At 49.3% G+C, this 15,920-nt stretch overlaps 1 protein-coding gene across 1 annotated transcript in view; it reads right to left on the bottom strand.

The window, feature by feature from the left end:
- The window catches only part of kmt2a (lysine (K)-specific methyltransferase 2A), a 36,385-nt gene that overhangs the window by 2,388 nt on the left and 18,077 nt on the right, over positions 1-15,920 (bottom strand). The window contains 23 exon segments of the mRNA XM_076036027.1: positions 490-570; positions 702-809; positions 915-1,089; positions 1,185-1,259; positions 1,447-1,670; positions 2,005-2,076; positions 2,974-5,580; positions 5,673-8,292; positions 8,398-8,544; positions 8,660-8,820; positions 8,926-9,004; positions 9,116-9,227; positions 9,424-9,582; positions 9,672-9,809; positions 9,889-9,974; positions 10,086-10,300; positions 12,930-13,003; positions 13,108-13,218; positions 13,709-13,885; positions 14,062-14,246; positions 14,603-14,716; positions 15,554-15,674; positions 15,814-15,912. Coding sequence (XP_075892142.1) covers positions 490-570; positions 702-809; positions 915-1,089; positions 1,185-1,259; positions 1,447-1,670; positions 2,005-2,076; positions 2,974-5,580; positions 5,673-8,292; positions 8,398-8,544; positions 8,660-8,820; positions 8,926-9,004; positions 9,116-9,227; positions 9,424-9,582; positions 9,672-9,809; positions 9,889-9,974; positions 10,086-10,300; positions 12,930-13,003; positions 13,108-13,218; positions 13,709-13,885; positions 14,062-14,246; positions 14,603-14,716; positions 15,554-15,674; positions 15,814-15,912 — 7,940 coding nt within the window.

Here is a 15,920-nt window from a genome sequence, read left to right as displayed (position 1 = left end):
GTTTCTATTTAAAAAGAACAGTGTTCTCGACACCCTCCTGACATGCTCGTTTTGGACTCGTGAGAGAGGTCATGTTAATTTACCTTGTTCAACTTCATTCAACAAAATTTTATATGTTTTGAAAGAAATAATGCAAAAGAAATAAAGGAAAAATTTGGTTCCCAATAAAGACACTCTGGTAAGAATTGCTTTACATAAATATGGAAGAATAAAAGAATTTTAAACATGCAAATCAAAATGTGATTAATCTCAGTTAACTATAGAAATTCTGCGCTCAATCACAATTTTAAAAATGATCATCATTTGACAGCCCTAAATAATATTGTGTCAATGAAGAATGTTGTTAATTATTATAAGCTTAGAAGCAGAAGCTGAAAATGGCTGACTAAAAGGTAACTGGTTGCGCTCCTAAAGTCTCAACAAGCCTCCGTGTGCAACTCTTCACCGGCCTCATTCATTCCCAGTGACAACAATTAGCCAAGCTCTAACCTGTAGACTCCGACGGTTTCTCTGGAGGTGGCCTTGAGCTGTTTGAACCTCACAGCCAGCGGCAGCTCCATGGAGGCGCGCCTACAAAGGCAGCATGAAATGGAAAAGTGACTAAAAAGCCTTTTCTTTTCAGAAACAGTCCGACTTTGCTTAGCCGAAGAAGGTAACGTGATGTTGCAGCTGCAAAAAAAACAACAAAAAAAAACACAGACCTGGCTGTCCTGAGCTGCCCTTCGTCATCGTCGTCCTCTAGCGGCCTGTACTGGGGAGGCTGCCGGTGTTTGGAGGCCAGGAAGTTGAACATGTCGAACACGGACCTCCTGGACGGCAAAGGGACGGTGAAGACAGCAGTTAGATGAAGCGCAGCGCCCCCCAGAGGTAGCAGAACAGCGAACGGGGGAGGCCCAACGATGCCGACTCCTAACCTGTGACTGATCTCTGCACGGGCCGAGCCGTGGGGGTTGATGGGAGGCTCGTCGCTCTCCTCCGGCTTGTGGAAGCGGAAGCAGTAGCTGCGGCAGTGCCTGGAGCCGTAGAGCTGCTCCAGCAGGAAGACCACGGCCTCGTGGACGATGCCCAGCATCCGCAATCCGTTGACACCTGCCGCAGGCGCGAGGAACGCGGGTTCATTTTTCAACATAAAAGTCATCCGAAACGAAACCTCTGACGTGTGATGTGAAAAACGGCGGCTTCACCTTCGAAAGACACCTTCTGCAGCTGTGCGTTGGAGCGCGCTTCCTGCACCTTGTCGGTCAACGACTTCCAGGCTTCTGTTGAGGGGACAGTGGAGAGCAGATGGCTCAGCGACGGTTCATTTTGCATTTGCACAGATTCGTACACATCCAACAATAATATGCCTCCATATTCCTGCCTAAAGTTTGGAGAGAATTTGAAGCAGTGTGGGTAGATCTCTTTATAGAACTCGTTATGGTGAGAACTGCGCTCGTTTCCTCTCACCTTCAATACTCTCACTGCGGATGTGGAAACCATCTTCACTGCAGATCTCAAAGATGATGCCTTTCTTCGGTTTGCTGTCCAAGCCCGTGTCGGTGCCGCTTCCATCCTGGCCGGGCAGTAAGGCTGCAGGAAGACACAAGGCTCCCCCGGCAGAAGATCTTTTGTCTTTCACAAACATTTTTTCCGGTACAGCGGGACCGTCGGTCTTCTTTTTCCCGAGAATGCTGTCAAAGAACGGAGACAAACGTCACCGACAGTTTTGAGACGCTGACACGAGAACGAAAACACATGCAATGAATTCATTTAAGTTGGCTGCTTTAACGATCACATTGGAAAATGATCTAGATGTCACTTTTAAATGTCACCAGAGCGACTCCCACTGCACTTTGATTTTGCAGTACTATGCATTAGGACTCATTATCATCTAATGAAGATGCTTCCAGGTTTGTATTGTTTTGTAATATTCTCTTGGCACTGTTTTTCCAAATGCAGGGATGAACAATGCCTGAATTATTTTAAACTATTCCCTCTTTATTCAGAACAGGCGGAGACTGATACCTTTTGCTGGTTGCCCTCTCAGGTGGCTTGCCTATGTCCATGGGTTCAGGGAGGCTGAGCTCACTGGAGCTACTAGGAAAAAAAAAAGGCGACACGTGTACTGGTGAGCAAAGTGTTTTTGATTCAGACATTATTCTCACTAAAACCATCCAGTTACAGGAAGAATCAATTTGACTGAAAAAAAAAAAATCTATTTTCAAAAATCTGAAAATTACTAATAAAAAGTAATAACATTAAAACTAGACTTAATTAGTGATAAAAAAAAAAAAACGTGATACTAAGCAAAAGAAGAAATCAAGGTCAAGTCTAATAATCACCATGTAACATTGCAGCTGTGCCTGCTGAGTGGCAGCCCAACACTGAATGGAGCACAGTAACTACAGTAAAGAGAAAGAGCAGTTGCATGAGTGCCTGTACAAATAGAATCTAAAAGAGGTCGGACCTCTCTTTACAGACTGCCTAAAGCTAAAAAAAAAAAAAAAAAAAGCAAGAAAAAAAATTGCTGCAAATCTCTAATGGCAGTGAAATCCAGGCACAGGAACGAGGCTTTCATTGTCATAGTTTTTGTGTAAACCAAGTTGGATTTTCGGTTGAATTGCGAGCTACAAATAAATGTTTGCATCATCAATTAGACATTTTAAAGTTGGCACTATTCCACTGTATACTATAAAACAATGTGTTTTTTGTGAGCATGATGCATCTTCTATTATTAATGGCATTGCTGGTTATTAGCACGCCTTAGGTTTTTGAAGTGATAGAATTAAGAAAAATTGGTAGTCCATGCCACTTCAGCCTTTGGCCACTGAGACCTTCCACCAAGAATTTGGCTTTAGTCTTTAATTGATACTCAAGCAGCAACAGCAACATTCACAGATCTTCGCTCCAAAGTCAATTTTACCAGACTTAAGTCAATTAGCGAGCACATATCCTCGATGGAAACTTCTCACGCAGCCAAAGGAAGTGCCTTACCTGGGGTTCGCCTGCGCTTGCCTTGCGAGGTTGCTGGAATATTCCTCGCCTGACACCTTCATCTTCTTCGCGCCGGCCAGGTCTGCGCTGTGCCTGCTCCTTTTGGTTTTCTGCTTGTGTTTTTCCGCTCGGGAGGAGACGGCCGCCGTCGCCGCCGAGTTCCGCCGCCTTTGCTCGGGCGATCTGGAGATGGGCGTGGTCCTGCTGCTCTGGCAGTGTCCGGATGTTTGCGTGAACACTCCGACGACGCACCCCTTCGCGTGGCTGAGAGGGGTCGCCAGATCGGGAGCCAAGGTGACGGTGGCGTTGGCCGCCAGGTCGGCAGGCTGGACTCTGTTGAGGGGCTGAGCGTGACGCTGCAGCTGAACGCCGCCGGCGCCGTCCGTCTCCGCCTGCTGGCTCACGGCCATGCTGATGGTCTGCTGCGAGGGCAGCACGCAGATGCTGTTGGCCAACGACGTCTGCACGGAGGGGCCGAGCTGCGACATCAAGGGCGCCCCTCCGGCCGACTGCAGGACCACCGGTTGGTCGGACAGGCCCAGGCCGTGCGGACCGGCTTTGAACAGCAGGTTGCTGATCGGCCCGGTGATTTCTGCAGTGCTCAGCACGGGAGCCGAGAGGGAAACCGATCCCGGGGCGAGGAGACCGGCGGCGCTCGAGGGCACCGACACGACGTTCAGCACCGACGGGCTGGGGCTGAGGCCGGAGACCGTGCAGGGTAGCAGGTGGGTGGAGGAATCGTGACCCAGGATTCCCGGCTGACCGGAAGCGGAGATTCTGGGCTGGAGGAGGGTGGTGGGATCCAGGTACATGACCCCGCCGGACTTTGTTCGCTTGATGATATTTGGGACCTTGCGCTGAGAAGCCGGGAGGGGGCTCAACTCCACAAGGCCGCCGGGCTGGCCGGACATGCTGGCAGCGATCTGAGATGCGGGCAGGTTGATGAGGGTCATGTTGGAAGGGTTCACTTCGGACGGGGCCAGCGTCGGTTGGCTGCGAGAGCGGGCCAGCTTCTTGCCCTTTTTGGGCTGGAGACGAGAGATGGGCCTCTTTTTGTTGGGGGCGGACGCGAGTACGCTGGGCGACGAGGTGAGGGAGGACGGACTCGACACTATGGCGACGCTGTGGCCCAGTTCCTGCGGTCGACCGGCCTCCGAAACCAGGATCTGCGACTGGTCGTGGGGGTTAGTGGGTAGTCCGATAAGAAGCCCCGACGTGGTGCTGGGGATCCCCGTCTGGAAGCTGGTCTGAGTGGCTCCGGTGAAGGTGTGGATCTGGGAAGGGTGAGACATAGTGCCCAGGACTTTGCCAGTAGCTGGGAATATCGGCTGGGCTGTGGACACGCCGTTCGGGACCGTCTGGAGGACGTAGAGAGGTTGGAACTGCTGGTTGACCACGATGAGCTTGTCAGGGCCCGGGTTGATGACGGTCGCGCTGGAGACCTGGGTCTGCTGAGAAGGTCCCGGGCCGGGGACGGTGTTGGGACTGCCGCTGGCGGCGGCGGCGGCCACAGCCGACGCGGGGAGGTACTTCTGCGGCAGGGACGGAGAACTTGGCAAACCGGGGGTGGCGGAGCTCCTGCCCACGTCCTGGTTTACCGGCGGTTCCACCACCTGACCGATGGCAGAGCCGGGGATGAACTGTTCCGGGGTCATGTGACCGTCTGCAACCTGCGCCTCCCTGTTGGCCAGGGCCGCTCCCGCGTGTTGGTTTTCCGACGCCGACTGGCCGGACCCGGCCTGCTTCTCGTCGCCGCTCTTGTCTCCGCCGATCGCCTCCTGGTCGGAGGGTAAGCCCAGCATGTTGCGGTCGGAGGAGTCGGCCATGAGGCCGCCGCCGCCGGTGTGATTCTGGCCGGCGCCGACGGTGGGGCTGCGCGTGGTCAAGACGGAGAGGTCGGACGGCAGCTCCAGCGGGAGGTACGGCTCCTCCACGGACATGGAGCTGCTCACGCTGCTCTCCACCACGCCGCCGCTCTCGGAGGCGGGCAGCGGCTGGGAGAAGTCGTCGAACAGCATGTCCTTGCGCTGGTTGACGTCCACGTAGCTCTCGTCCAAGAGCAGCTCCGACGAGGACGTCTCCGTCTGCTGGCCGAGAGCCTGCATGGACATGGACGGCGTGTTGAGGACGAACTCCATGATGTCCGAGGGCAGGATGTTGCCGCAGTCGTCGCTGTTGTTGTTGTCCGAGTCGGACTTGAGCAGGTCGGTGCTGAGGGACAGCTGGGTCTCCAGCGGGTCCTGGTTCTGGGGCTGGTTCTTAACCCCGGCGCCGAGCGAAAGGCAGTTCTCCTTGGAGTTCTTCCTGCCTTCGCGAGCGTTGCCGCCGCCGCCGCCGCCGCCGCCGCCGCCGCCGCCGCCGCCGCCGCCGCCACCGCCGCCGGCCGCAGCGCCATCGTTGGCGCCGTCGGCCTCCTTGCTGGAGTCGTGGGCGTCCTGCTTCTCGACTTGCCTGTCCCTGCCCCGTCTCTTGGGGGCGCTCTTGTGTTGCGTGGAAGAGGAGGTGGCTGTGGTGTTGGTGGTGGTGCTGGTCGTGCAAATGCTGGTGTCGCTCTCCGAGCCGTCGTCGACGCCGTCCAGCTGGCCGATTTGCTGCTTGCCCAAAGTCCTGCAAGAGAGAACGACAGAGTTAACGGAAAATGCCTGCCGACACTTCGGAGAGCTATTTTCTCAAAATCAAACGGGCACGTTTTTACGTACAGGGAACTCAGCATGTCCTCGTCCGCTTTGCCTTGAGCCCTCTGCTGCTGCTGCGCCTCGTCCTTGAGGAAGCGCTGGAGCTGGGACCCTTTGCCCAGACACTGGTCCAGCCCTTCTATCGACGGCAGCCCGTCGCTCGGATTGATGATGGTCCGGGTGAAGTTGTAGTAGTACGAGTCTTTGCCTCGCGGCTTCATCTCGCCGTCCTCGTCCTCGTCGCTGTCCCCCGACGAGGAGGTGGTGCTCATGTCGTCCGCCCCGTCCACTTGGCCCTCCGCCGACTTCTTGCGGAAGCCGCTCCTCCGCTTGACGACGGCTCCGGCTCCGTCGGCGCCGCCGTAGAAGGGGAGGTCCTCCTCGCCGTAGGATCGGACCCCGTAGAACGGCGTGAGGCCGAAGAACATGTTGGAGCGAGCCCGGGCGCTGCGCCGAGGGTAGCGGCGCTTGGCGGAACCCGAGCCGTCGCTGTCGTCCTCGTGGTGTTTGTCGTCCAGGGCCCGGTCCTGGTCGTCGTCGTCCGGGCCGTCGCCTTCGTCCTCCGTGCCTTGGCTGAGGAGGTCGCAGTGGTCCTGGAGCTCCATGCGGGAGTGTTTCTTGCCGAGCTCGTCCTCGTCCAGCTGGTTCTGGGAGTCCGACTCGGAGCCGTCGCTGCTGCTGCTGCTGCTGCTGCTGATGGAGGGCGAGAAGCGGACGGGCCGAGCGGAGCAACGTGTCTCCTGGCCGGCAGGAGAGACGGTCGAGGTAGTTGTCGTGGGGCCGGAGGAAGATTCGCCACCAACAGAGCCGGTCCCATTCGGGTCGGACTTGCTGTCAATCTTGACTGGAGTTTCACTGATTGGTTTAACTGGCCTCTTCTTCTCTCTGGTGGACACCAGCACCTGGTTTGCTGTTTGTTTGGCGAAAGGCTCAGCAGAAGACCTCACGTCCTTCTCCATGGCCAAACTGCTCTGCTGCTTCAAGCCGTCGTGACTGGAGCTGTTCTTCCTTTCAGCGCAGGAGTAGTTCTCCCTGTTCTTCAACCTGTCCGGAACCCCCTGGTTCTCCGGCTTCTCCCCCTGAACCTTCACGTGGGCTTTGGTGCTGTTCCCCAGAACGGGAGCCTTGCTGTTGTTGTGGAAGCTGGTGTTGGCGGCGTGCGTGTTGGAGCTGCCGCCGGCCTTTGTGTTGTTGTTGTTGAGGAGGGGGATTTTGTTGCTGCTATTCTGAACCGCTTTAGGCTGCTTTTCCCTTTCACGATCTTTGGAAACCTCTCTGCTGCCTGCCGTTTTGACTTTGGAGTGTTTGTCTTTGGCAACGAGGGCTGCGGCTGGAGAGGCCAGGTGCAAGGCGCCTTGCTTGACAACGTGATCCTCTGCTGGTGTCCATGAGGGCCACAGAGGCTTCATGGCAGCACCGGTGGCCGGACCTGAGGGATGCTCATTGGACTTCCGTGCGCTGGACTTTTGAAAGGGGGACTGCGAGGAACTGTTTTTTCCAAAAGCTGACTCCTTATTTAGAGAAGCTGGTGTTAAACTTCCACTAGATTGGGTGCCGTGGGCGTTGGGTGCGGGCCGGTGGCGAGGTAACAAGTTTCCAGTCACTTCCTGGTCTTTTCCATGTTTGTCTATGGGCTTGCTGCTTCCACCTCTCTGCTGACCTGTGAGAACGGCAGTACCCACAAGGGGGGAGGACATTCCTGAGCCTGCCGGTACCGGTCTGACGCTCCTGTTGTCATCTCCAGCCTGCTTCAACAGGGTGCCAGAGTTTCGATCTTTACCTGAGCCTAAGTCCTTATTTTTGTCTGTGCTTCTGTTGATGGAGTCCCTGGAGGGAGGCCTGCTCTTGTCAGATTCTCTGCGAGACACTCTGTCTTTCCCTTGGCCCGAGGCTTTCTCTGTCTCCTGGCTGTATCGCCTGTGTTTCTCAGAGTCTCTCTGCCCCGTGTCTTTGCTAAGTGACCTAGCTTTGTCGAAATCTTTATAGCTAGCGTCCCGCGAAGATGATTTGGTCCTGTTCGTGTCTCTGGTGCCGGAGTCTCTGCTCGTCTGCCTCCCCTTCTCAGACTCTCTGTTGATTTCCCTCCTCCTCTCAGATTCTCTGACTGGATCTCTGCTGGGAGGTCTTCCCCGCTCCGTTTCTTTGACGTCTGAGTCTTTATGAAATGATCGTTTTTCTGGCTCTCGGCCCGACGTTTCATTCTTGTCAGAGTCTTTTTGGCTAATTTCTCTTGGTGATCTGTTCTTTTCAGAATCCTTTGAAACTTGCTCTTGACTTGACACCCTTCCCTTGTCAGCGTCTCTCTGCCCTTGGTCTCTGGCTGACTGCTGCTTGTTCCTGTCCGCGGAAAACAACCTTCCCTTGTCATTGTCTTTCTGAATTGGAGCCTTTGCTAAATCTTTACTGGGGTGTCTGGACTTTTCTGGGTCTCTCGCCGGAGAGGGAATGAGCGGAGGAGGGGAGGTCAAGGGGCGCGACAATATCTGGGGTGGGAAAGTGACACCCCTCTGTCGGTTCAACTGTTGGGAAGGGGAGAAAAGAGAAGGGGAACTGTGGCGGCGCGCGTCAATTTTCTGCATGCCCATGTTCACCGAGGAGTTGCTTGCTGTCACAGTCTCTGGAGTTTGGGGTTGTGATGCAGCTCCTAAAAAGTGAAATACATAAATTAACAAATCTAAGATTTTGCTTCTGTGTTCAAAGTTTTAACTGCAAAGAACAAAGAGGTTATTTTTTTCACATCTTTCAGCACCTGGAGAGGAAATGGTCCTTGGGCCAGTTGGTCGCTGGCAGGTGGGGTAGCTAGGGTGTCGGTTCCTGGTGTAAACTCTCAGTTTCGGGGTGTTGGTCGGAGAGAGTGTGTCGGCGCGCCGCAGGCACTCAAATGGATCAGGAAAGTCTGGATATAAATAAAGAGAAAGTGACATAAACACACATTTTAAACAGATGAATGGTTTAAATGTGTCACAATAAACCCTAATAACAGTATAATGGAGAGAGAGTCTGGAGGTTACCTGTCATGGGAGGTGGGCTGTGTGCAATTGTACGATTCTCCTCAGGAGCCATCACAGCTTTCGCGTCAGACTTTACTACTGGAGGGTGACAAACTAGAATTCTGCATGTGTACACGCAGCGCTTTCGAGCGTCTAAGGTACTCCAGTACACCCTTGAGCACCTGGAGAGAAGGGACACAATGACATTTCACTCAATACGTCCATATTTCAAGTTCCAGAACAAAACGTTCACGGCGGCAAGAGGAGACGGTGAGATCCAGACTTACTGGTATCCAACGGGGAAGAGGTTGTGTTTGCAGTCCGAGAGCTCAGTCAGTATTCCCAAGCAATCGATGGTCATGGAACCTTCAACGACAGAGTCAACATCAGCATTCACAAGAGACTGCCAAAAAGCTGAGAGTTTCCCGTTCCCCTTCAGTCCCTTTTCGCAGGGAGGAAGTTGAGGAATCAACCTACCTATCATCATGTGGACTTTTTCAGGCTCCAGCCCTGCCAGCCACTTTCTTTTGAGACCAATTCCCTCCAGGTCCACCAGGATCCTGCGGGTCACCTCGAACCCCGAAACCACCTTAAGAAAAACAATTCAGGAAAAAAAAACAAAATTCAATGACAAAAGACAACGAAGAACAAGTTGTAAAACATTCCAGCTATTATTAATAATTCATTACTATCATTGTACAACTTGAACAACGACTTTACGTAGTTGTTCTTGAACTATGTTTTCATCCATTTAAAGATTACACAAAAACCAACGGTGTGCTTGCCTCTCCCTTGATGAGCTCCTTGTGCTTTGGGCAGTAAACCTTCTTGTCCTCCAGGAAGCTGCAGTGGCACTGGCGAGCGCACATGAAGTGGTAGTTCGTCGTGCACGAGGTGAGGCAGCAGCCGACGGTCGCTCCCGGCTTCTGACACCTCTCGCAGTGCTGCGCACGGAGCACGAGAGGCGGTTAGATTCCGTCCGACATAGACAAACGCGGGGGGGAACCGAGAAGGAACTCTGCGGTGGACTTACTAGTTTCTTTCCTCTGAGGACCGCCATGTGGACGTTCTTCAGGGCGCCGTCGTCGTCCTCAAACACCTCTGCAGACCACAGCGCGCAGTTGACATGGGTCCACTCGTTCTGGCCGATGTACAACAGCCTTCCCTCGTCCTGAAAGAAGCACCATTGTTACAACGGCTGCAATGATTTAAACGCAACAAGCCTTTTTTTTTTTTTTTTTTTGACTCACGTTGGTGTTCTCGTCTCCGTATTTCAGACACAGAACGCACTGCCTGTTATCACTGACTCCTGCTGGGGTTGGGCGCTCTGGGCTGTCTGCTTGATCGAAAGAGACACATCATCAAACAGACAGTGACAGGATGTGTCGGGGGGGGGGAAAAGGAAGAAGAAGAAAAAAACAGCGCATAAATTTTCAAATTCACTCACCGGGTATGAATTGTGGAGGCTGAGGCAAAGATGAAGGGAGGAGCGAGGGGGAGGCGGGCGAGTCTGGCTCGCCGGGGGTCTTGGGGCAGGGAGCCGGGATGATCTTTTTCATGAGGTGGGAGTGTTCGGCGCGGGAAAGCTCCTCTCTCTCCTGCCACTGGGCGTAGTTGTGGTCCGAGGACGGAGGCAGCACGGCGTTTGGAAGAAGCCCACTGCTGGAGCAAAAGGCATCCAGAGAGAGACGCAACAATCATCAACACCGGAGCGGCGCAAACAGCGACTGAACACAACTGGAGCCCCGACGATTTTATTTCAAGAGGTCATGAGTCATGGCAGCTGGGATCAGTGTTGGCAAGTTATCTATTACTAGGTAATCCACTACTGTAATTAAATTACTTTTTGGTAACAGAGTAATGCAACGGGATTACTGTGTCAAAACTGGTAATGACATTATAATTACTTTATCAAGTAACGATTCCGTTACTTTTCCAAAATATTTTGCAAGATAAAACGTCTTACTATCCCAAAAATGTCTGAAATTTACAAAAAATAAAACCCAAAACAACGATGTCGCAGATTGATGATGCAGCCATGCATGCAGCATAGCTGGAAACAAGAACATTATTTTGAGTTCATCTCGTCTAAATCAAAGAATATTGTGGTTCGTTGTACACAGGAAACATATCAATGTCAAACCTCATAAATTGTTGAAAGCCATGTTTACAAGTAAGTCAGCAGTACTCTGCACAGTAGAGATCTTTGAACTACTGTGCTCCAAATTATTTTAACAATATGGGCTGTGCAAAAGGCACCAGTGCTGTACATGAGTTTGTTCTGTGAAATGTGCAGTTTGTGTTAAGAGGACAGAGGCAATATTGGGAATCGCAAAATTTGCACTTTTATAAAGTTCATTCCAAAGCACTGAGCAACTGTTGCTTTATCTTTTTTTAAATAAAGTGATCAGTAATTAGTAAATGATTACTTATGAAACAAAGTAGTTAAATAAGTAATTAGATTACTTTTTACAGAGTAATCAGTAGTTGGGGTACTTTTATGGAGTGATCCCAACAACACTGGCTTGGAGCTCAGCAAGAAGCGGGTATTGAAAATGGATGGATGGATGGATGGATGAATTATTTGTTATAACAAATGAAGGTGAGAATGGAAATCTTTAATTAAATAAGACAGTACTCTAACATTAATTGTTTAACCTATTATTGAATTGAACAGCACTTAGGGTCTAAGAAGGACAGTAACATGAGGGTGTGTATTAAAAAAAACACACATTTGCAGGTCGGTAGTGGAAACAGCCATTGTTCTTTAAACTGATTATGCAACACAAATGTTCTATTGTTCTTTACAGAATTAGACATCTCAAATACTCCCTGACACAATGACTTTGTCAATACTGCAGTGAGCGCCTTATCTGTTGCGACAGAAGATCTGGGAACCCTTCGCTCAGGGTTCGTTGTGTGGATGCCAGAGATGGAAAAACAACATTGAACAAGCTTTGCCTCTGAGGCCAAGTCAAACAAGGCTGCGGGGAGCGACGCTCAGCCTTGTGTTTAGTATGCCAGTGCATTTCCTTGACACGCATCAAACTGAGGACCCTTAATGTGTCAGGGGTTCCCTGAACCTAGAGCGCCGATGTAAAAACGGAACGCGAACCGGAGCGAGACCACAAGTATGCATCCAAGAGCCTTCCACTGAAACATGACACTGTCTGGGATTGCCACCCACAATGCCCGGAGGAGAGGCAGAATGAATGGGCTTGGGAAAGCTGAGAGGTAAATATAAGCGGGCGAGAGAGTCAATGTGTGAGTGTGACTGAGCGAGGTTTTAAATCAGCGGGAGTTAAATCAGACCCATTCACTGGATCGCTGAATGAGTCGCAGAGGAAAAAAAGAGGAGTCTGAGCTTTAAGCCCTTTTTTTATCTTATGTTAAACAATGGGCCAGTCGGCTCCGCACCAAGTAATGGCTGTTTAACGCAATGAGGTACGCAGCTGCATGTGCACGCCAACGTTCATCCTGGTAACTGCTAAAATACTTAAACTCACATGCAGAAAATCTGAGCATATTTGCTACGTCCCTTGTCTGTAAATACCAATGTCTAACGCACTGATATTTCAATTAAGTCTGGAATTACAATAAAATCAGCCGGTGCTTTCATCATCAGTGAATACAATAGGCCTCCCATCATTATTTCTTATCCATTGTGCTTCACCAATGAGCTGCTTTAGCTCCCAATGGGGACCATTTAAGGCCTGTGAATATCTCGATATCTCATAAAGAAAAAAGAAAAATGCCTCTCCAACAGTAAAAACAAACCAAAAAGAAAATTTGTTTTCAGCTGCATGGCTGTGGATGAATTCAAGGAGTGCAAACCACACAACTGAAGCCTTTGGATATACAAACTGGTGCTCACATCATTACCTGCTGTGCAACTTGACTTTTATTTGCACGCTGGAGCCCTAGCAGCCCAGAATTCCTCATGATATTGGGTCACTGCTGCCTGAATCCCTCAGATGCAGCTTACCCGGAGAAACCACATCATACTCCTCATTCTAATAATTATAGACCAGAGTTTATGGAAATCTTCTCTGAACTCCGTGGAAGGGGTCAGATGGCAGGATTTAGGAAGATTTTAAACGGCCCTTTTGCCCAAGATTACAGCTAGAGTTTTTACAAAAACAAATTATTTCGACATAAACTTTACATTCCTACACTGTCAAAATAATCTGCAACCAGTCTATGATATCGTCCGTAACTGTAACGGCTTGCTCGCATTTGATCATTTTCTCAAAGCAACTCCTGTGTCCGAGATGCAATGCAATGCACTCACTTGGCAGAGACGTTTTTCCTTTCCCAGAACCTGGACTCCTTCACTTTAAACCACGGGAAGATTCGGTCCATTTGCTAAAATAGGAAACATCCAGTGAAATGTCAGTAGGAATTGTTTTTGAGACATTTAGTTGCCGTACAGCAATCAGGACACAAGGAAAACATCTTTGGGCTCTTACTCGGATAAAGAACGACTTGACCATGCTGTTGGCTTTCCTGTTCTCCGGGTGGCCGCCGTCACTGTTGATGGCCGTCTGGATGATTCGCACAACGTCGTCACTAAAATCCAGCTGAAATCAGAGCAACATGGAAGAACGCACTTAGATAATAATCAATGTAGCAACAGCAGTTCAGTGCTGTATCAATTCAAATCCAAATTCATTGGCATTCAGACCATGGGCCACGTCATTACTCAAGCAAACTATTGTTTAAGTAATCAGTAATAGCAACAGTAACAGTAATACTCTATATACCGCACATTCTTGATTATTGCTGCCGTTTTTCTATTTTTTATTATAGACTTAAATTATTTTTTTTATATATCTTTTATATTTCTTTTTTCTTACATTTCCATGCTTGTTTTAACTTGGACACTTTGAATTGGAGCTGTTGTCGCAACAAAAACAATTTCCCCTTGGAATTAATAAAGGAATTGTGATTCTGATTCTGAATAGTACACAAACACACCCATACGGCCAAAGGGCAAAAGAAACAAAACAAAATTCTGATCAGTTCAATAAAGTCTATAAACTGTCAGCAGCTGAGAGGAAACACACGTACCACGGAATTGTAATGACCCTGATTCATCTTCTTCTCCACGGACTCGAGGTCCGGAGGGAATTCAGTGGAAGGCGTGTGGGTGACTTCTGTCAAGACTGGAGGATCCGGACCCTCTGGGGAGCGGCGGGACGGAAGACTCTCCTCCGTCTCCGGATTCAGCTCGGGAGGCTTCACCGCCTGCCACGGAGACGAGAGAGAGGAGAGGAGTCAATACTGGCGTTGCGGAGCTCCAACAAATGGCCGTGCGCAACGAGATTGAATTGAAATCTCATTGCATTGACGGCCCCCTTACACCTCAATATCTAATTAAATACAGCAAACAAGCAAAAAAAAACAAACAAAAAAAAACAAACCTGTCTGTATCGCAACAGGTGCGATGACGTGCGGGAGTTGAGGAGCGCGGTGAGGATGTGGCGAACGCAGCCCTGGAGCTCCCGCTCAAGCGCCGTCCTCCACTCGGCCGGGTGCCGCTCGGTGCATTTGATACAAGTGTAGGCCACGCTGTCTGGTAGCTTGGATAGCAGCTCGTACATTTCATCTGAACAACAGGCCACAGGGTGACAGCTCGTTAGCGCCGCCCGTCCTCGCAATCACAGCACCTTGACGGACTCCAAAGTGCTATGATGAGTTAACATGTAAAAACCTGCGAATGAGCTGTTTATGAAGTTTAGAAATACATCATTAAATGTGCTACAGTGGTAGAAAAAAAGGTTTTTGACCTCTGGCAAATATTTAATGAGAATTGAGTAAAACATTTTAGGAGGGGTCCAAAAACTTTCTTTCACTATTAGGCTTAACTCTGAACATTTCTCCACCACTCATTTATATCTAACTGACGGCACATCCTCTTGACTTGGAAATTTTGATTTCGTTCATTTTCCGGCTCCAACTGACCGGTCAAGTTTTCGCACTTTGCGTGGACCCAGTGGTTACAGCGTCCGCACTCCATCATCTTGCTGTCAAAGTCGTCGTCGTCGTAGCACTTATCACAAAGGGGGCAAAAGTTTCCTGTGAAAAGACATCGCAGTGAGTCAGAGTGAGTAGGACTGAAAATGAAGTCATCATATGAACATAGAGAGATACAGAGCTTCTCACACTTGAAATAATGTGGTAATGGTGTATATTTTGGTGTTTATATGGATACTGTAATATTGTAGTGTAATATTGTACTCTAATATATTGTAATTTATGGTATTAGTGTGTGTAATACTTAATGTTGATATATGGTATTTGGAATATGGTAATTAGTGTATATTGTTGATAGTGTCTATATATAGTACTAACATAGTGCATGTGTATAATACTCGCAGTGCCTTGGTACAATATGTAAAATTCGGTAATATAGTGCTGTAATATAATGGTAATAATAATGTGGTAGTTGATGATGTTTAATAGCTGCATATAATATCTTGTTTTAATGCATTTTGATTAGGCCTGTATTTTTTTTTTTTTTTTTCTTATTTTATTGACAGTATTTGTGGGGTTTTTTAATGCTTGAATAAAGAATTTAATTCAATACATGCATATTTTTTCTTACTTATTTTTGGAGTGTATTAGTCAGTTGCTCCACATTTACACTGCCAACTAAGAAAGGTCACCTTAACCACCTACTACGATATAAAAATAAGATATATGTGCCATTGAATGTCCTTCAGAATAATCTGATACGGCACTTAGATAACCGGCAAGGGAGAGAAGTCATCACTGGAGCTACCAATAATGAAATGCAGGTGCAATGAAAAAGCCAATTAGAAAAACAATTAAAATGTACATATATTTTATAATTTATTATTTATCACAAAAAATAAATGTGCACTCTTCCTAGGTTGGAAGAGTGTCCCTTACCTTTAGCAAACAGTTTGGCACAGTCATGACACCTGGAGAAGTCGTGCGACCACTGGGCATCCCAGGACTTTCCAGGTTTTGTGGCTCCACAACTCTTGCAGCAAACACATTTTGTGCAAACCTGAAAGGAGAAGAAGGACGACAAGTTGAGACAGGTGTGCTAAATGAACAAACGTGTGAAAAAGTTCAGTCGGGAATTGATTGTGCAGCACTTCTGTAGAAGTGAGAGGATGAACAGAAGTGTGTATCAATATAAATACCCAGACTCTTTTCTTCTTGGTGGGTTTGGTCGGGTGGTTGGGACCCAGGCACTCCGGGTGATAGCTGTTATGGCACTTATCGCACTCTAGCAGCTGCTGCTACGAGG

The sequence above is a fragment of the Nelusetta ayraudi genome, unplaced genomic scaffold (assembly GCF_046127955.1).
Source record: "Nelusetta ayraudi isolate G7.1 ecotype Tasmania unplaced genomic scaffold, CSIRO-AGI_Nayr_v1 ptg000048l, whole genome shotgun sequence".
NCBI classification, from domain to species: domain Eukaryota; kingdom Metazoa; phylum Chordata; class Actinopteri; order Tetraodontiformes; family Monacanthidae; genus Nelusetta; species Nelusetta ayraudi.
The sequence above is the reverse complement of the archived record's forward strand: the minus strand, read 5'-3'. Positions and strand labels throughout refer to the sequence as shown.